Source organism: Scyliorhinus canicula, chromosome 13 (genome assembly GCF_902713615.1).
Source record: "Scyliorhinus canicula chromosome 13, sScyCan1.1, whole genome shotgun sequence".
Lineage (NCBI taxonomy): Eukaryota > Metazoa > Chordata > Chondrichthyes > Carcharhiniformes > Scyliorhinidae > Scyliorhinus > Scyliorhinus canicula.
The window spans coordinates 129656780-129678592 of record NC_052158.1 but is presented as its reverse complement, the minus strand read 5'-3'; the positions used below and the strand labels follow the sequence as shown (position 1 = coordinate 129678592).

The 21813-nt window shown below is 49.5% G+C and overlaps 1 protein-coding gene across 1 annotated transcript; it reads left to right on the top strand.

Moving 5' to 3' along the window:
- Positions 1 to 3168: 3168 nt before the first annotated feature.
- On the top strand, positions 3169 to 21461 carry LOC119976399 (receptor-transporting protein 3-like). Its single transcript, XM_038816918.1, has 3 exons — positions 3169 to 3274; positions 14982 to 15158; positions 20601 to 21461. Exons 2-3 carry the CDS (start codon positions 14986 to 14988, stop codon positions 20938 to 20940), a joined length of 513 nt encoding a protein of 170 aa, XP_038672846.1. The 5' UTR covers positions 3169 to 3274; positions 14982 to 14985; the 3' UTR covers positions 20941 to 21461.
- The last annotated feature ends 352 nt before the right edge of the window (positions 21462 to 21813 follow it).

Here is a 21813-nt window from a genome sequence, read left to right as displayed (position 1 = left end):
GGACTTCCATGCAAAGTTGGCTGAGGAAACTTTTTCTAAACTCAATATAAGTCACGCATACCTCCAATTGAAGCTGGATGCAGATTCCAGAAAATTAATACCCCCGGAGGCCTATATTGGTTTACAAGATTTCCATTTGGAGTGTTGTCGGCTTGCGCTATTTTCCAGAGAGTTATGGAGAACATCCTTCAAAGACTACCGCGAGTGGTAGTCTACTTGGATGACGGCCTGGTCACCGGGGCCTTCGAAAAAAAACCACCTGAGCAACTTGGAGGAAGTCATCTGCCGGTTTCTGAGCCAGGTGTCCGCTTTAAGAGAGGCAAATGCATTTTCTATGTCAAAGAGATCAAGTACTTAGGGTATTGTGTCGGCCGAGATGGGGTACACCCAGGAGAGGAGAAGGTGAAAGCAATTAAACAAGCCCAGGGAACACACCAGGGAACACAACAGAATTGCAGTCGTCTCTTAGGACTCGTGAATTATTGCAGGAAATTTATCCCAGGCCTGACAGTGATCCTCGCACGACTGCATGTACTACTGAAGAAATATCAAGAATGGGTGTGGATAGCAACACGAGGAAACATTTGCCAAGGTGAAGCGGCGCCTGTCATCGTCAGGGTTCTTGGCCCATTACGACCCCACAAAGCCCCTCTCGGTCACTTGCAATGCCTCTCCATATGGAATCGGGCGGTGTTATCCACATCGATGACGGGCAGAAGAGACTGATAGTCTATGGTTTGCGGACTTTGGCCGCTGCAGAGTGCAACATTGCCCAGATTGAGAAAGAATGGCTGACTGTCAACTTTTCAGTGAACAAATTTCACCAGTATGTTTATGGGCGTTGGTTAACCATCATAACAGGCCACAAGCCATTGCTCAGATGCAAATCCGCCAATAGCATCTGTCTGGAAACAGAGATGGTCTCTGTTGCTAGCGGCATACAAGTACGTGTTTGAGCATCACCCAGACACCCAGATCATTAATGCGGACCAAGGACTGATGAGGCTGTATCAATCTTACATTTTATGGCAACCTTGCCAAACACCACCGTACAAATACACGGTTAGACACAGAAAGAAATTAAATGAAATTAAACAAAAATCGCTCATTGTCACAAGTAGGCTTCAAATGAAGTTACTGTCAAAAGCCCCGAGTCGCCACATTCCGGCGCCTGTTCGGGGAGGCTGGTACAGGAATTGAACTGTGCTGCTGGCCTGCATTGGTCTGCTTTAAAAACCACCTATTTAGCCTTGTGCTAAAACCAGCCCCATTGATCCAGTATTGGCAAAGTTATGGCGTATTGTCTTACACGGGGAACAGCAAGGGAAAGTGCCTAAGGAGCTGTGGCCTTTTGAGACTAAGCAGTAAGAGCTCAGCGTGGAGGATGGCATCCTTCTTTGGGGAACTCGCTTTGTGCTCTAAGCCAAGGCAGACACGCCATACTGCAAGATTTACAAAATGGCCACCATTTATATCAAAGATGAAAATGCTAGCCAGGAGCTAAGTATGGTGGCTAGGCCTGGGTGTCAAGATCAAGTGACTTGCCCAGCAATGCACCAGATGCCAAGAGCATCAGAAACTCCTTCCAGCCGCAATACTCCCATGGCAATGGCAGGTGCGCCTGCATGCAGATTTTGCTGGACCTTTTCAAGGCTCAATATTCTTGCTGATAATGCACGCCCATTCCAAGTGGCTATACGTCCATTGAATGCCATCCACCAGTTCAAAGGCCACTGTTGAGAAACTATGACTCTCATTCAGTACACATGGCAAGCCAAATGTATAAGTTATGGATAATGGTACCTTGATCGCTAGTAGGGTATTTGCACACTTCATGAAAACAAACGGGGTGAAGCACATGCAGTATTCCCCATATCACCCTTCCTCAAATGGTCTGGCTCAACGAGCAGTGCAGACTTTCAAGAAGGGTATGAAGAACAGGCCATGAGATCTGTGGAGACGAGGCTGACGCGTTTTTGTGTTCAGCTATGGGGCCACGCCACGCGTTGGACCGGAGTGTCACCGGCTGAACTGTTGACGGGCCAGAGGCTCAGAACCCGCCTTCACCTAACCTTCCTCGATATTAGCGGGAAAGTAGAATGTAGACAAGACTTTCAGAAGCAGTACCGAAGCAGATGGACATGGGACAGATGTTTACAAGCAGGGGACGCAGTATATCCGAAACTTCAGGGACGATGCCCAGTGAAATCCAGGGGCCGTAGTGAAACGGGCTGGACTGATATCTTATTCGATAAAAACACAAGAATGGATGGTGCAGAAGCACGTGGACCACCTCTTGAGTAGGGATCCAGCATCAGGACAAACCCCACAGGAGGAACTGTCTCCCAGCCCTGTAGGCCCAACATAAGGGGGCCTGGGGACATCACCCCTAGAGAACCAACACTGAGATGCATGAAGTGGAGGAGTCAGGATCCAACATGGCGACTCATTCATCCAGGTTTTCGGACAACGACCGCCACCAGTAAAGATTGCCGATGGTGCCCCCTGGACAATCAATGCAAAAGCAACATTCTCTAACTCACTAGCTGCCCTCTGACCCAGCCCCACAAAAGCCAGAGACACAACCACAGACAAAGCGGAGAGGACATCCTTCTCCAATCCCTACAACAGAGGGATTTATGGACTTTGGGGGTCCGGGGGGGGTTATAACCCCATGAGACTGATGGGATGACTTGATTGATCTCCCCGTGGGGCCTGTGGAGTATGAGCTGCCCCACTGAGGGGCGGAGGCCCAACAGCGGGCTCGTTAATTCCCCGAGATAAAAACCTGCCCAGGAGGGAGCCGGCATCTCTGGATGGTCCCGACTAGGAATTGGACTGTTGCTCAGTTGCTGCATTTCCTAACTGTGAGCCGGAAATAAACTACTTTTGACTCAGCTTTTTGGGACTCCTCATTGACTACAATAATAAAGTAAAATTGGACAAGGTATAAAAGGACAGATAGGGGCACTCTCATTTTTACTGAAGTTTATACTAACACTGCTAATCCAATCCATGTAATATTTCAGGATTGATCTAAAGGGAGAGCCACAAAAGTAAGCTCAGTAGGATGAGTCGACAGTCATGTGATTTCTTAGAAATGACATAAGCAAAGTGAAACTTACGTTGATAAACTCCACCCCACTGGATGCATATCATAAAGTGGACAACTGTTCTTCAGAACGAATACACAAATTTGCCCCATAGCAAAAGCAATTTACTTTCTGACCAAGTTGCTTCTCTGTGCTGGAGGAACATATTGTCAAAGTGAAAGGTAAGAAATTCTTCATTATAATTCTACCTTATTTGATAATTTGTGATTATTACCGGTCTTTGAAACCAGAAAGGAATGCTTACTGTAGTATGTTCAGGAATGTATCTTTGACTGGGTGGAGAAATACAGACCCCTGGGTCTTGATGCCGTCACACTTGCCTGAACTGTAACCCATAACGCCTGGAGGGAAGAGACACAGGCATTGAGTGGAAACTCCCTCAATCCCTAGTACAAGGGGAGTCTGCAACCTGCAGCTCCAGAGCTCCATGCAGTTCTCTAGGTCTCATTTATAGCTCCCAACCTTTTCCAATTAGGTCAGTATATCACAAGAAATCTAAAATAATTAAATCAAGTAAGAGTGGTGTTTTTATTGTGAGGTCAAAAGGGCAATCATTATGCAGCACTTTACAGTTTCAAATGATTATGCTCTAAATAAACCTGTTTTGAATGGCATAGCTACACCATAGTTATAAATAATGTTTTCGGTTCAAAGAATAGGCGTTACGATGGCACAGTTAGCACTGCTGCCTCACAGCTCCAGAGTCCCGTGTTCGATTCCGACCTCGGGTGACTGTGTGGAGTTTGCACATTCTCCCCGAGTCTGCGCGGGTTTCCTTCGGTTTCCTCCCACAGTCCAAAGATGTGCGGGTTAGGTAGACTGGCCACGATAAATTGTCCCTCAGTGCCCAAAGGTTAGGTGGCATTATGGAGTCAGGGCAGGGATTTTGGGTGTAGGTAGGGTGATCTTTCGGAGGGTCAATGCAGACTCGATGGGTTGAATCGCCTCCTTCAGCACTGTAGGGATTCTATGATTCTGTGAAAAAACTTTTATGGCTGTGACCATTATTGTTTCTAATATTTTTGAGACGATAAATTGTTTGGAATGTGCTATTTGAAGCTTCTTTTAATCACGGCAATATATGGCCATAAAAACAGTCTTAATTCTACACACCTTAAGTTAAACTTTGTTATCAAGATGATTTTGCTGACAAAATCTGTTGCAGAATGCAGAGGCATAAAGCATTCTTTCAGGTTTCCTATGTAAATTTCTTATCACTTTATTAATTCAAAATGGAAATCTGAGGTGGAACTTTGAGCCCTTGTTAGCCGTCTGTGTAAACAGCGACACAACCCAAAATCTCACAAGAGTCAGAAAACTAGATTCACGCCGGCGGAATCTCATTTCCTGATTTCCCACGCCCCCTCACCAGTGACGTAATAAGTTCCGGCACAGGAAAGTTGGGACCCAGATTTTTGAAAATTAGCATTACATTAACAAGCCATCCAACGTCACTTCCACCCTCATCGAATATTCAAGTAGTGCCGGCAGGAAACACGAACTCGGTGACCTCATATGCCAGGGAGTTATCGGAGGTGAGCGCGCCAGTTGTCACAACCCATCAGGGAGTTCAATGTAAGGGGGCATTGGAGAGACAGTGGAGGAACCAACTAAGTCATTATTGGGGACCGGGTCAATTCTGTTATTGTGGTGCCATTCGTTGCTGGATTAGTGCGGGCTCTGTTATTGTGGTCCCATTGGTCACTGGATTAGTGCGGGCTCCATTACTGTGGTCCCATTGGTCACTGGATTAGTGCGGGCTCCATTACTGTGGTCCCATTGGTCACTGGATTAGTGCGGGCTCCATTACTGTGGTCCCATTGGTCACTGGATTTGTGCGGGCTCAAATAGCGATTTTCATTTTCATTTCATTTTTGTTGTTCCATTGGTCACTGGATTAGTGCGGGTCTCTGTTATTGTGGCCCTATTGGTCATTGAATTACTGCGGGCTCAATTATTGTGGTCCCATTGGTCACTGGATTAGTGTGGGCTCCATTATTGTGGTCCCATTGGTCACTGGATTAGTGCGGGCTCCATTATTGTGGTTCCATTGGTCACTGGATTAGTGCGGGCTCTGTTATTGTGGTCCCATTGGTCACTGGATTAGTGCGGGCTCCATTACTGTGGTCCCATTGGTCACTGGATTAGTGTGGGCTCCATTACTGTCGTTCCATTGGTCACTGGATTAGTACAGGCTCCGTTATTGTGGTCCCATTGGTCACTGGAATAGTGCGGGCTCCATTATTGTGGTTCCATTGGTCACTGGATTAGTGCGGGCTCTGTTATTGTGGTCCCATTGGTCACTGGATTAGTGCGGGCTCCATTACTGTGGTCCCATTGGTCACTGGATTAGTGCGGGCTCCATTACTGTGGTCCCATTGGTCACTGGATTTGTGCGGGCTCAATTAGCGATTTTCATTTTCATTTCATTTTTGTTGTCCCATTGGTCACTGGATTAGTGCGGGTCTCCGTTATTGTGGCCCTATTGGTCATTGAATTACTGCGGGCTCAATTATTGTGGTCCCATTGGTCACTGGATTAGCGTGGGCTCCATTATTGTGGTCCCATTGGTCACTGGATTAGTGTGGGCTCCATTACTGTGGTCCCATTGGTCACTGGATTAGTGTGGGCTCCATTACTGTGGTTCCATTGGTCACTGGATTTGTACAGGCTCCATTATTGTGGTCCCATTGGTCACTGGATTAGTGCGGGCTCCATTATTGTGGTTCCATTGGTCACTGGATTGGTGCGGTCGCTGTTATTGTGGTCCTATTGGTTACTGGATTAGTGCGGGCTCCATTATTGTGGTCCCATTGGTTACTGGATTAGCGCGGGCTCCATTACTGCGGTCCCATTGGTCACTGGACTAGTGCGGGTCTCTGTTACTGTGGCCCCATTGGTCGCTGGATTAGTACGGGCTCCATTATTGTGGCCCCATTGGTCATTGGATTAGTGCAGGCTCCATTATTGTGGTCCCATTGATTACTGGATTAGTGTGGGCTCCATTATTGTGGTCCTATTGGGCACTGGATTAATACAGGCTCCATTATTGTTGTCCCATTGGTCATTGGATTAGTGCAGGCTCCATTACTGTGGTCCCATTGGTCACTGGATTAGTGTGGGCTCCATTACTGTGGTCCCATTGGTCACTGGATTAGTGCGGGCTCAATTATTGTGGTCCCATTGGTCACTGGATTGGTGCGGTCGCCGTTATTGTGGTCCCATTGGTCACTGGATTAGTGCGGGCTCCATTATTGTGGTCCCATTGGTCACTGGATTAGTGCGGGCTCCATTACTGTGCTCCCATTGGTCACTGGATTAGTGCAGGCTCCATTATTGTGGTCCCATTGGTCACTGGATTAGTGCGGGCTCTGTTATTGTGGTCCCATTGGTCGCTGGGCTAGTGCCAAATGGGACCAACCCACCCGTTGCACCCATCTGACAGAGCACCGAGACAGGTTGTAACATGTGTTTAATGTGAACGACTATTTATAGATTTGTGCCCTAGCCCCTATAAACTGTGCCCTGCACCCATGCACTTAACTAGTGTCTAACCTCCTGGCCTTACGACCCTAAAGGTACGTCATGATGGTTCTCCAGACAGTACAGCAGGAGTGGAGGTGACCTGCTGTGATTCCTGCCCTGTGACCTGGTTCCCCATTGGTGGGCATCTTCTGGGGCGACTAGGCCTGGATGGGCCCGACTGCTGCTCGGGTCCCAGGTGGCATGGTGCCAGCCGCGTTCTGCCTACTACCCACCAGGTGCACCAAGTATTGTAGGGGATGAGTCCGGGATGCTATGATGTTCTGGCACCTCCCGCGGGAGAGTCCCCATCACCCCTCCTCCCTTGGGGTGCTCGATGGCCCCCAGGCACTCCAGGGGACTGAGGTATGAGCGGAGCTATCCCCTGAGGCTCCCCCGCCACATGGCGCGGCGAGTCATGGAGGGCGCTCTAGTCTTTACCAGGGTCTGCACTCTCACGACCATGGAGCACAGGGAGTGGACCAGCTCCATCTGGGACTGCGCCACATCCTGCTGCGACTGTGCCACCACCTTCTGGGTTTGTGTAACATCAGCCAGTGACTGCATTATCCCCCTCAGATATTGGGCCACCTTCCTCTATGACTGCGCCACATCGGCCAGCGCCTGTTCAATGTCACCGATGTTCCCTGCTGTGACGTGGCTATGCTGAGGAGTGCCGCTGCAATTTCCAGGTGCATCTGGCAAACGGTTGCCTGTGAGTCGGCAACCCTCTCCTGGGCCTCGGCCAACACCTGCAAAGAATGCCCCAGGCCTTGGACATGCTGATCCATAGCCAAAACCGTCACCCTCAATGCCTCCACCGTGGACACCACCCATGCGGTGTTGGCCTAGGTGGCACACATGGTCGGCACCACCTCCTGTCCGTGCATGCAGTTGGACACCTCCAACTGTGCCTGCAGGTACTGGATGCTCATCAACAACCTCTCATTTTCATATAGTTGATGGCTCTGCGATTCCATCTCCACTATAACCACTATAAATGGGACTGTTCCTCCCAGAAGCTCAAGACCCGTCTGGACGGCAGCTAGTTCCTCCGGTCGGCCTACCCTCCGGCCATCCATTCCCTCAGGTGTTCCTACCTCCACCTGCTGCACCGGGTCAACTGTGTGGTTTGCACCAGAGAGTATTCCAGGAGCCTCTTCACTAAAGTGCCTAACTGAGGTGAGTGGCTCTGGGATGCTGGAGGGTGTTGGAGAGAGCTGTGACAGGAAATCAGTCTTATACTCCGGCCCGAGCTCCGGGGTCTCCTGAGTCTCAGGCAGAGGATTAGTGCCCCAGCTGCTTTTCTTGTCGCTGCTCGGTCAAGCGGGGGCTCCGGCTGTGGCACTGGTTGGGGGTGGGGAATGCCTGATGGACCCGCCCCATCCCCGTCCTGTAAGAAACAAGACAAGACAGTGGGCCGGGGTGTGGTGGGGATTGGTGTCTACACCTTTGTAATAAGAGCACGGAGGCAGAAGTCCCGTCATCAAAATTCCTTTTATTTACAAACCCAACAGCTGAACAACAATGACCATTCCTTCTGCTGTCTACTCCGGGAGTGCAGAGGATTTGACACTCCCTGTTATATACAAAGAAAGGGGTTCACTGATTGGGCCACTAATCAGGGAACTCGTATTCTAATTGGCCAATCTCAAAGGCCTGGCCTAAGTCATTACAACCTTGCAGTCCTCGATGTGTTGGGTAGGCTGGGTCTAGGTGGACTGCATTTGATGCAGTGTAGCGAGAGAAAAACTTCCAACACATGATGAGATGCAACACGATTTTATTCAACAGCTATTTACGTATCCGACTGTGGGTTGACACTATGCTGACTTGACTGGAGACCTGATGCTAGCCTGACCAGACTTGCTGACTACCACATGGTGTTTGCACTGGCTAATGCTTACGAGCTCTGACTGTCCCAGAGGCTGGATCCCGAAAGAGCGGGAAAGCTGGTGCCCTCTGGCTTTGTAGTGGTTGTGTCCTGTCTGGTGATTGGCTGCTCTGTTCTGTGTGCTTACTGGTCATCCTGTGTGTTAATCACTGCCTGTCTGCACTCCATTATATACATGGATGTATATTATGACATCTCCCCCCCCCCACTTTTTTAAGCTTGTGTTGAGATAATAAATATTAAAGTGCATGTGCGTGAAAATGTATACATGTACGTGACTATATACATGATATGCTAAAATGGACTTATATACATGGGAAGGTGTCACTAGTGCAGATATAGGGCAGATGAAACAGTAAGAAAACGATATTTACAGATGTCGAAACGATGAAGTAACAAAATTGTGCAAACATTCAGTCTATAAGTTTAGTCTTTGTGGCGGGCGACGAATTCTGGTTGACCGCCTCAAGGGTGGATCAGGGGCCGCCTGCACTTGGATAGGCGGAACCGCCGGCAATGCGGCGGGCGCAGAGGTCGGCAGGATTACTGGTGGATCGGTGGCCTCGTGGCCTCGTCCAGAGGAAGCAGTGTGTGAGGTGGGACATCATGGTTGGGTGGCGGATGTGGAAGTCTACGCAGCGCCCGTCTGTTGCGTCATAGGAAGGAGCCATCAGCCATGCGAACGAAGAACGATCTCGGGGCAACTTGCTTGACCACCACAATTGTGGCAGACCAGCCACCGTCAGGCAGCTGTACATGAACTCAATCAGTTGGGACCAGCTCAGAGAGATGCGTGGCATGTGCGTCGTATGCTGACTTCTGTTGGGCCCGAGACTGCTGCATCTTCTGTATGACCGGGAAGTGGTCAAGGTTTGGGTGGAACCGTTGTTCGCAGAGTGCGGTTCATGAGCATCTGCGCTGGAGATAACCCAGTGGACAGCTGGGTAGCTCTGTGGTAGTGTCCTGTCTGGTGATAGGCTGCTGTGTTCTGTGTGCTTACTGGTCATCCTGTGTATCAATCACTGCCTGTCTGCACTCCATTAGATACATGGATGTATATCATGACAGTCCTGACATTAGCTGGGAGCCTCTCTGTCTGCTCTTGACTTCACTGAACCGGACACTTTTTTCCAGATTACGGTTCCTTGTTCTTTTAACTTCCTGGAACTCTCTTCTTTCCCATTTTGTGGTTTCTGGGACTTTCTGTTCTTTAGTTTCTGGGACTTGCTTTCTGTCCCACTGTATAGTACTGGCAGTGTCTGTGCAATGCGCCTTGCCTCTGGGTTGCCTGGGTACAAACTGACACTAACTGCTCTTGCTGTCCCAGTGTGGGCCTCTGGTTGCTAAGTAACAGCTTAGTTTTTTATATCGTGTGTTTGCTTTAAAATAGTTGTAAAGCCTTATTACAATGCGGGCAACATTTAAAGTGAAACTAAAATTGAACCACATTGAAGTTATTAACCCTTCCTTAGCCCACAAATACAGAAACAATAATCAAACTTAAACTTATACCTTATTCCTAAAACACACACCTACAAATATAAATTACTTGAAACTATCTCTATTTCCTACCATCATTCATTTCAAGAAAATCAATAAGTTTTTTTAATGATCATAAGTTACACTTACTAATTCTATGCTTCAGACAGGGAGCTATACTTGAACTATGTAAATTTCTGTTACAAATTGATGGAACCATCAATTCACCAGACACGTGCTTTCCAATATGAACAGTGGTTTTAATCTACTTACTACAGAGTCAGCCTGTTACCCCTTGATGAACTCTCGATGAACTGCAGGCTGACTCTGAAAAAGGGTATTTATACAGCAGCACAAGGGGGAGGAGTCGTGGGCAGAGCCAAGGGTGGCGCCCTGTACAAACTCCTGAGCATTCCCAGAGCTACTCCCCCTAGTGGTCGGATAACGCATCTGCGCTTACAAAGATACACTGTGAATTACCAAGTTACATTCACCACATTCACCCCCTGAAAAAAAAATCAAGTCCGGCGGGTGTGGTGGTCTACAAAGTCAGTCTGTCTGGTGGTCGAACTGTCCGCTGTGATCTGCAGAGCACCGGGGTTGCAGCCTCTTGCAGTGGCTGGATGGGTGTTGTGTGCTGGGTACGATGGCAGACTCCAGGGAGGGTTGTATCCGAGCTTCATACTCTCCTGGTTCGACTGGGGGCGCTGGGGGCGCTGGGGGCTGGCCGGCGCGGGTGCGCAGAACTGGTGGAGCGGGCTCGTGGGCTCGGAGGCACGAGGGGGCGGCAGCATGGGGTGTAGGTTGAGGGGTCCTTCTGTGGGGGTAGAGGGGGCACTGGATCCAGCGGGTGCCAGATCCCAGAGGGATACAGAGTCCTGACGGCCGTCAGGGAACTCGACGAATGCGTACTGGGGGTTGGGGTGGAGCAGGCGCACCTTCTCAACAAGGGGGTCGGTTTTGTGTGTCCTGATGTGTTTCCTCAGGAGTACGGGGCCCGGTGTCCTCAGCCATGCCAGAAGTGAGACCCCCGTGGTAGTGCCCCTGGAAAAAATGAAGAGCCTCTCGTGAGGGGTCTGATTGGTCGCTGTGCACAAAAGGGACCTAATAGCGTGGAGCGCATCTGGGAGGACTTCCTGCCACTGGGAGACTTGGAGCTTTCTAGACCGGAGGGTCAGCAGGACGGTCTTCCAGACCGTCGCATTCTCCCTCTCCACCTGCCCGTTCCCCCTGGGGTTGTAGCTGGTAGTCCTGCTCGAGGCAATGCCCTTGTCGAGCAGGTACTGACGCAGCCCGTCGTTCATGAAGGACGAACCCCGGTCGCTGTGTACATAGCTGGGGAAACCAAACAGGGTGAAGATGCTATGCAGGGCCCTAATGACTGTGTGGGAGGTCATGTCGGGGCATGGGATAGCAAATGGGAAACGGGAGAACTCATCTACAACATTTAGAAAGTTAACGTTCTTGTTAGTTGAGGGGAGTGGCCCTTTGAAATCAATCGCGAGGCGTTCAAAGGGCCTAGAAGCCTTGATCAGGTGGGCCCTGTCTGGTCTATAGAAGTGCGGTTTGCACTCCGCACAAATCGAGCAGTCCCTGGTGACCGCTTTTACCTCCTCGTTGGAGAAAGGCAGGTTTCGGGCTCTGATGTAGTGGGCGAGCCGGGTGACCCCCGGGTGGCAAAGGTCATTGTGGATGACTTTCAGTTGGTCAATCTGCGCGCTGGCGCATGTCCCGCGGGATAGGGCATCCGGAGGCTCGTTGAGCTTCCCGGGTCGATACTTAATATCGTAATTGTAGATGGAGGGTTCGATCTTCCACCTCAGAATTTTGTCGTTTTTAATTTTGCCCCTTTGCGAGTTGTCAAACATGAAGGCAACCGATCTTTGGTCGGTGATGAGGGTGATCCTGCGAGGTAGTGCCTCCAGTAACGAATAGCCTCCACAATGGCTTGTGCTTCTTTCTCGACTGAGGAGTGTCGGAGTTCTGAAGCGGAGAGGGTACGGGAGAAAAATGCGACTGGTCTCCCTGCCTGATTTAGTGTGGCTGCTAGAGCTACCTCTGAGGCATCGCTCTCAACCTGGAATGGAGTGGATTCATTCACCGCCTGCATGACCGCTTTGGCAATGTCCTCCTTGATGCAGTCGAAGGCCTGGCGTGCCTCAGCTGACAGGGGAAATTGTGTGGCCCTAAAGAGTGGGCGGGCTTTGTCCGCATATTGAGGGACCCACTGGGCGTAGTAGGAGAAGAAGCCCAAGCACCGTTTGAGGGCCTTGGGGCAATGGGGGAGGGGGAGTTCTAAGAGGGGGTGCATACGGTCCGGGTCTGGGCCCAGGACTCCGTTTGCCACGACATAGCCGAGGATGGCTTGTCTGGTTGTGCGGAAAACGCATTTCTCCTTGTTATACGTGAGATTCAGTTTCTGTGCCGTCTGGAGAAAACGGTGGAGGTTGGCATCGTGGTCCTGCTGGTCATAGCCGCAGATGATGACATTGCCCAAGTACGGAAACATGGCCCGCAGCCCGTACTGGTCCACCATTCGGTCCATTGCTCGTTGGAACACCGAGGCCCCATTAGTGACGCCGAAAGGGACCCGGAGGAAATGGAAGAGGCGGCCATCGGCCTCAAATGCCGTGTAGTGGCGGTCCTCCGGGCGGATTGGGAGCTGGTGGTATGCAGACTTCAGATCCACCGTGGAAAAGAGCCGGTACTGGGCGATCTGGTTTACCATGTCTGCAATCCTGGGGAGGGGATACGCGTCAAGGAGCGTAAATCTATTTGTGGTCCGACTATAGTCGACAACAATGCGGAATTTGTCCCCGGTCTTAACGACCACCACCTGAGCTCTCCAGGGACTATTGCTGGCCTCTATAACCCCCTCACTGAGTAGCCTTCGGACCTCTGCTCTGACAAATACCCTATCCTGCAGGCTATACCGCCTGCTACAAGTGGCTACAGGTTTACAGTCCTTAGTGAGATTGGCAAAGAGAGGAGGGGGGGGGGGATTCGCAGCATAGCGAGGCTGCAGATCCTGAGTGGGGGCAGGGGCCCGCCGAAGCTGAGGGTGAGGCTCTTAAGGTTACATTGAAAGTCTAGGCCTAATAAGAGTGGCGCGCAGAGGTCGGGCAAAACGTAGAGTTTGAATTTTGTGTAGCTAGCGCCTCGGATTGTGAGTGTTGCGGCGGTGCGCCCCTGGATCTGGACAGAATGGGAGCCTGAAGCGAGCGAGATAGTTTGCCGCACGGGGAAAACGGGGAGCGAACAGCGTCTTACCAGGTCTGGATGTATGAAGCTCTCAGTGCTCCCAGAGTCGAAGAGGCATGGCATTTTGTACCTGTTGATTTGGACCTCTGCCATCGAATTTCGCAGATGCTTCGGGCGTGATTGGTCCAGAGTGACTGCGCTGAGTTGCGGGTAGTTGGCGGCTCAATCAGCTGTGCTGGAGTGGCCCAGTGATGACTGCCCTCTGAGTTTGTAGTCGTACTCTTCCGATGAATTGTCCAAGCGCGGAGATGCAGGTCGGACCTGTGGATCGCATGTGGCGAGCGGCGAGGAAGATGGCGTCCCAGATGGCGGCCCCCATGAGTCGCACGTGGCCGGCCGTGTGGCGGAAGTTTGACAAGATGGCGGCCCCCATGGATCGCACGTGGCGGGAGGGGGCGGAGTCGGGGCATAGGCCGCAGCATTTCGGGCCCCGCGGGCCTGCGGGTGTAGGGAGTGATTACTTCGTGCCACTGGGGAGTTGGAAGCTGGGGCCCTTTTTGCGAGGCACACTCTTGCGTAGTGGCCTTTCTGCCCACAGCTGCTGCAGGTCGCGTTGCGGGCAGTGCAGCCACGGGTGTTGATTCTGGCCACAGAAATGGCAGGCTGGAGCAGCATAGTGGCTGGCTGGGGCAGCATGGTGGCTGGGCGGCCGCCTAGCACAGGCCTGGGGGAGTCACTGGTCGGGGGCCCATGATTGGGTCGCGGGGTCCGCGGGGAACGAGTTGAGGCTGCGGAAGGAGACCTCCATTGTGGTAGCAGCTGCCACAGTTGTTTCTAAGTCTTAGGCCCCCTTTTCCAGCAGTCGTTGGCGCACATAATGAGACCTGAGGCCCGCTACAAAAACATCGCGTACAGCAAGTTCCCTGTGTTCAGCCGCGGTAACAGCTTGATAGTTACAGTCATTTGATAAATTATTGAGTTCCCTTAAATATTCAGCGAGTGATTCAGTAGGCCGCTGGCGGCGAGTCGTGAACACATGGCGTGCGTAAACTTTGTTAATGGGCCTTACAAATATCTTATCGAGTATCGCTCACGCTGCAGCATATGAACCGGCCGGGTTTAGTTGCGTAGAGATTCTATGGCTCACCATCGCGTGCAGTAGACTTAACGTCTGTTCCTCTGTTGTTTCGGCTGTTCTCGCTTCCGCCAGGTAGGCCTTAAAGCACTGCAGCCAGTGGGAGAAGATTTCTTTTGCCTCTGCATCCTGTGGGTCGAGTTCCAGGCGTCCAGGCTTGAGGCTGATTCCATGATCGATCTTGACTGTTCTTAAGTAGATTAAATTGATGGAACCATCAATTCACCAGACACGTGCTTTCCGATATGAACAGTGGTTTTAATCTACTTACTACAGAGCCAGCCTGTTACCCGTTGATGAACTCTCGGTGAACTGCAGGCTGACTCTGGACAAGGGTATTTATACAGCAGCACAAGGGGGAGGAGTCATGGGCGGAGCCAAGGGTGGAGCCCTGTACAAACTCCTGAGCATTCCCAGAGCTACTCCCCCTAGTGGTCGGATAACGCTACTGCGCTAACGAAGATACAGTGTGAATTACCAAGTTACATTCACCACACAAGGTAAAAACACTGCAGTTACACTTCTCTGACGATGATTCCTTTTGACTTTAGCTCTCCACTGGGAGTGCCAGACTGATTAATTAATTGCTTAAGCATGTCATATGGTCATAACATTCTTTTTTTACATATGACAATAGAAAAATGACCCGAGTACCTGGAAAAAACCCTTGGATTGACTTATTCACGAAGCGTGTGGAAGAAATGGAATTCGAGGCCAAATGGACATTAAATTTCAATTACAAACTCTGTCCAGTTCTTGATGGCGAGCAAAGAAGAGAAGGTTGGAAGATTTATAAAACATCAGCATTTGGCAGGTAAGGAAGATTTAGCCGGGCATCAATCTTGGTGGGTAGGGAAACTTCATTTGGCCAGAGGCCAGAAATCAAGGGCTGGATTCTCCGACCCCCCGCCGGATCGGAGAATCGCTGGGGGGGCGGCATGAATCCCGCCCCCGCCAGCCGCCGAATTCTCCGGCACCGGAGATTCGGTGGGGGCGGGAATCGCGCCGCGCCGATCGCCTCCCTGGCGAATCTCCGGCCCGCGATGGGCCAAAGTCCCGCTGCTGTACTGCTTCTCCCGCCGGCATTAATCAAACCACCTCCCTTACTGACGGGACTAGCGGTGCGGGCGGGCTGCGGGATCCTGGGAGGGGGGGAGTTGGCCCCGGGTGGTGGCCTGGCCCGCGATTGGGGCCCACCGATCCGCGGGCGGGCCTGTGCCGTGGGGGCACTCTTTTCCTTCCGCGTCGGCCATAGCCTCCGCGATGGCCGAGGCGGAAGTGACCTCCTCCCCTGCACATGCGCGGGGATGATGTGAGCAGCAACTGATGCTCCGGTGCATGCGCGGACTTCTGCCGGCCGGCAAAGTCCCTTTGGCCCCAGCTGGCGTGGCGCCAAAGGCCTTCCACGCCAGCCGGCGGGCAGCAACCACTCCGGTGCCGGCCCAGCCCCTCAAGGTGATGGCTTGGCCCCTAAAGGTGTGGGGAAATCCGCACCTTTAGGACGGCCCGATGCCAAGTGGTTCACGCCACTCCATCCCGCCGGGTAGGGGAGAATCCAGCCCCAGTTTCCCAATGGCGGGATGCACTTTAGCAACGATATCCTGGGGACTTTAAAGGCTGGTTAATGGTAAGTCAAGCTTTCTGATGAACAATGTCAGGAGGTCCATTTGCATGTCATGCACATTCAATTAGAATGTTCACATTATTGACTGTACATAGGTAGTATGCACTTCGAGGCAGAATTTTTCCATGGTTAATGGGGAGTTGCTGCTGCACTGTCGTTTTTGGGCGGCCTTTGTAAATGGCAGCCTATACCTTGAGGCCGGTGGGTGACAGTGCAAGTTGTGTGGAGGATGACCAAGAAGGTTAATCGGTAAGTGTGGAGCAGTGGCCATCAACGTGACTAGGATGGTGTGTTACCTCCCTGGTGCCAGGGTCCTGGAACAGCTGCAGGGCCTCTTGAAGGGGGAGGGTGAAAAGACGGGGGTCATGGTACATGTTGGTACCAGTGACATAGTTAGAAAGAGGGATGAGGTCTTGAATCAGGAATTCAGGGAGCTAGGCGGTATGCTAAAAAGCAGGACATCTCGGGTTGTAATCTCTGGATTACACCCAGTGCCACACGTTAGTGAGTACAGAAATAGGAAACTAGCACAGATTAATGCGTGGCTTAAGAGTTGGTGCAGGAGGGACGGTTTTAGATTCCTGGACCACCGGGACCGTTGCTGTGGAAGGTGGGACCTGTATAATCAGAACGGTCTACATCTGAACCAGGGCGGAACTAACATCCTTGCTAGTGAGTTTGCTAATGCTGTTGGGAGGGGTTTAAACTAATTTGGCAGGGGGACGCAGACTGTTCGCAGAATAGGGACACAATGTGTCACAGAAAAACAATCAAGTCAGAGGGAATAATGTGGTAGTAAGTTTCAGGAGAATAAGACAAGGCTGAATGGCCTCTACTTTAATGCCCGGAGTATCACAAGTAAAACGGATAAGTTAAGAGTGAGTGTTGGCACATGGAATTATGATATAGTAGCCACCATGGAGATGTGGTTGAGGGAGGGGCAGGGTTGGCAGCTTAACATCCCGGGATACAGAACCTTCAGGAGGGACAGGAGAGGGGGCAAAAGAGGAGGAGGAGGCATTGCACTACTAATTAAGGAGTCAATTACTACAGTAAGGAGAGATGATATCTTGGGAGTGGCGTTAAATGAAGCTTTTTCGGTAGAGTTTAGGAATAAAAAAGGGACAGTCACATTGCTAGGTGTCTATTATAGGCCCCCAGATAGTCAGCGGGAAATTGAGGTGCAAATATGTGCGCAATTTACAGAAGTGTGTAAAATAATAATAGTGTAATAATAGTGGGTGATTTCAACTTGCCCAACATTAACTGGGATAGTCACTGTGTTAAGGGCATAGATGGAGCAGAGTCCGGAAAATGTATAAAAGAGAGCTTTTTAGCTCAACATGTAGAGGGTCCAACAAGGGATAGTGCAGTGCTGGACCTCATTCTGGAGAATGAAGCCAGACAGGTGGTTGATGTGATGGTGGGGGAGCATTTAGGGATAGCGACCACAACATGGTGCAATTTAAATTTGTTATGGACAAGGAAATTGACAAATTGCAGAAAAAGGTCTTGGATTGGGGGAGAGCAGACTTTAGTAAAATGAGGTAGGATCTGGCCAAGATAGATTGGAACAAGTTACTGGTGGGGAGATCTACAGAAGAGCAGTGGGGTGTTCCCTCTGGGTAATAGGAAGGATTAACAAGCTCAGAGAACGATGGTTGATCAGAGATATTCAAGATACAATGAGAAGGAAGAGCGAGGCATTTAATAAGTACAAGGGGAGCAAATCAACAGACGCATTAGTGGAGTAGAGCAAGTGCAGGATGGAATTTAAGAAAACAATTAGGAGAGCAAAGAGGGGATATGGGAAATCTCTAGCTGGTAAAAGTAGGGGAAATCCCAAGATATTCTATAAGTACATCAATGAGAAGAGGATAACTAGGGAAAAGGTAGGGCCCATTAGGGACCAAGGGGGAATCTGTGGGTGGAGCCAGAGAACTGATGTATTATACTGTATATATGGGTTTTATGGTAAGGCCCCTGTACTACAGGTACGGGGGTAGATCCCTGCCTGCTGGCTCCGCCCAGAGGCAGAGTATAAATGTGTGTGCTCTCCGTACAGCAGCCATTTCATCAGCAGCTGTAGGAGGCCACACATCTCTGTGTAATAAAGCCTCAATTACATTCTACTCTCGTCTCGTCGTAATTGATAGTGCATCAAGGACATTGGTAGGTGTTAAATGAATATTTCACATTAATCTTCACCCAAGAGAATGAGGAGGCAGATATGGAACTCGGGGAGAGAGACTGTGAGATTATTGAGCAAGTTGTCAAAGGGAGGGACGAGGCTTTGGAGGCTTTCACAGGCTTAAATGTGGAGAAATCTCCCGGTCCGGACGAATTGTGTCCCAGGTTGCTGTGGGAGGCGAGGGAGGAGATTGCAGGGGCCCTGCTCTAAAGTTTTTATTCTTCTCTGGCTAAGGGAGAGGTGCCAGGGTACTGGAGAACTGTGAATGTGGTCCCACTATTTAAGAAAGGTTGTAGGGGTATGCTATGGAACTATAGGCCAGTGAGTCTCACGTCAGTGGTGGGGAAACTAAAGGAGAAAATTCTGAAGGAAAGAATCTATCTCCACCTGGAGAAGCAAGATTTGATCAGGAATAGTCAGCATGGCTTTGTCAGAGGGAGGTCATGCCTGACAAATTTGATTAAATTTTTTGAGCACATGACTAAGTGGATGAGGGTAGTGCAGTTGATGTAGTTTACATGGATTTCAGCAAAACATTTGACAAGGGCCCACAGGAGAGACTTATAAAGAAGGCAAATGTACGTGGGATACAGGTGAACTTGATAAGGTGGATTCAAAGCTGGCTGAGCTGTAGGAAGCAGTAGGTAATGACAGAAGGCTGCTTTAGTGACTGGAAGCCATTGTCTAATGGCGTACCACAGGGATCTGTGCTGGGTCCCCTATTGTTCATTCTTTATATAAATGACTTAGAGACTATGTAGGGGGTAGGGTCAGTAAGTTTGCGGATGCCACAAAGATAGGACGAGTGGATAACAGTGAGGCTGAGAGTCTTAGGTTGCAGGAAGATATAGATGGGATGGTCAAACGGGCAGAAAAATTGCAGATGGAATTTAATCCTGAAAAGTGTGAGGTGTTATGTTTTGGAAGGAGCAATTTAACAAGGAAATATTCAGCGAATAGCACCACACTGGGAAGTCCTGAGGAACAAAGAGACCTTGATGTGTTTGTTAATAGATCTCTGAAGGCAGAAGGGCTGGTTAATAGGGTGGTTGAAAAGGCATATGCCACAGCAAGGTCCCTAAGTGCTGGAATAACTCACCAGGTCCAGCAACATCGGTGAAGAGAGCAAGATTTAATGTCTCAAGTCAGAATTGAAGAAGTCATAAGGATTCAAAACATTAACTCTCCACAGATGCTGTCAGACCCGCTGGGTTTTTCCAGCACTTTCTGTTTGTATCTCAGATCTGCAGTATTTTGCTTTTGGGTGCAATTGAACTTCTTCGTTGTGCCCAACTTGGTGTCGGGGCGAGGCTGTTCAATCTCGCGAGAGGCCTCTCGCGAGATTTGCGATGCTTGAAACGTCTCACTAGATTTAACTGGGCGTGACCTATAATTAACATATTTAAATGTGCCATTAGGATCATTTAAATATGCATTTGCAGTATTCTCGTGGTGCCAGGGACCTATCGGTCATGTCTGGGAGACCTCGCCAGGGCGCCGCTTAGTACTGGTTCCAACAAACATGGACTAGTCATAATGGCGCCTGTGGGGGGGGGGGGGGGGTCCCAGACCTTTAGAGAGCCCCCAGGTGGTCAGGGACAAGGAGGGTACCACCCAGGCACCCTGACAGTGTCAGGTTGGCACTGCCAGGGATCTGGCCCAGGGCCTTACTGGTGTGGGGAGAGGGGGAATTACTCTTAAGTACAGCCTCGCAGAGAGAACTTCCCGAGTCCAAAAAAAATGGCACAGTGCCATTGAACAGCTGGGTGTTTCTTGGCTGAATGCGGACAAAACTGGACATAGATTTTTTTCCGATTAAATCCGTCCTTTATAAGAGATAGAACTCATTATTTTGCAGTAGCCGTTGCACTGTTTTAACAGTGTAGAGAGTGCTGTTCAATTGCAATTCAATCATTCCCACTATCCCCATCTAATTATTACTTTGTTTGCATGAACTATCTTAACAATATAAAAACTTGGTCAAGGAGTTCATGTATGGAGTTTAGTAAAAAGGCACAGCATGAACCTGTGTTATAATAACTATGCTAAAGCACTCAGAGACTACAAGTTAATCCAAAGCACGAAATGGGCGGCACTGCGGCACAGTGATTAGCACTGGTGCTTCACAGCGCCAGGATCCTATGTTTGATTCCCGGCTTGGGTCACTGTGCGGAGTCTGCATATCCTCCCTGCGTCTGCATGGGTTTTCTCCAGGTGCTCCGGTTTCCTCCCACAAATCCCGAAAGATGTGCTTGTTAGATGAATTAGACATTCTGAATTCTCCCTCAATGTACCCGAACAGGCGCCGGAGTGTGGGAAGTAGGAGATTTTCACAGTAACTTCATTGCAGTGTTAATGTAAGCCTCTTGTGACAATAATAAAGATTATTATTATTATAAATACTTCAATAGCATTAACCATCCACCCATCCTTTTCAACAGGTTTGACTGTCACTGTTCAAACTCATGGTCCTCAGCCCATGTAGTTATTTTGTTTCATTACCGACTAAGAAAGAAGCGTGGATTAGTGCTGATCCGCCTCTTCAGACAAGGGTGTCGAAACTGCTGGAACTCTCTGGAACTAAAACCACAGGTTACCCACTCTCAAATACAGAAAGTGTTTGATCGACTTATTCCAAAAATATGTAAAAACTGCTATGGGGAAACTGTGGAAGAGATTGAAAGAGTCCTTGAGCATCGTAAGACTAAACCCCACGAGACATCACTCTGTGAAGCCTGCAAGTCGGGTATCTGTCGTAACCAAGCTGATACAGTTGACTGAATTTATATCTGTGAAGAACACTGGAATGGAGTTTCCACTTTGGGCAACAATTGGAAATCACAGTTAAAATGCGTTCTGAGCTCTGCTGGTTAGGTTATAGTTCAAGTTTCTAATAAAAGAAGCTCACATTTAAAATCTCCCAAGAGCCAGCAATATCCATTGGCATAACAGAAGAAAATTGCTTATTTAATTTCTGATAAACAGTATCCCTTGATGCATCTGAAAGTGGTAACCTGGTGAAATGTTTTAATGCAACTGAAAATAGGTTAATCACCAAAAAAAAAGCATTTTAAATAAAAGTGTACCCATGAAGAACCTTATCAAAAATCACAGAAAATGACTCCAAATAGTCACACTGGACAGTTTTATCAATGTACACGCTAGCTTCTTTGTAAATTAGATATTTTTTGATATGCACCTAAAGAAATGAGCGGAATCTTGCAATTTTGATCTGGAGACTGGCTGATCCAGGTGAATTGAATCTTAAATCAATGTAATAATTATGGAAAATACAAGCAAAACTGGTTTGGAGCACAAGTCATTTACAGAAGGCCGTAACCAATAGCAGGTGTCGGCTATTTGGCTCATCAAGCCTACTCTGCTTGATAAGTTCACGCTTGATCTGATTGTACCTTAACTCCACACTTCTGCCTGTCCTTTGAACCTTGATTCCCTTGCCAATCAAAAATCTATCCATTGATGTATGCCTGAATATATTCAATGACCAACCTCACTGCTCCCTGGGAAAAGAATTCCAAACCTAAGCACCCTCTGAGAGAAACAAATTCCTCGGCATGTCAATCTTGCATGAGAGATAGCTTACTTTTAAACTGTGCCCCCGAGTTCTAGATTCCCCCACATCAACTATGTTGA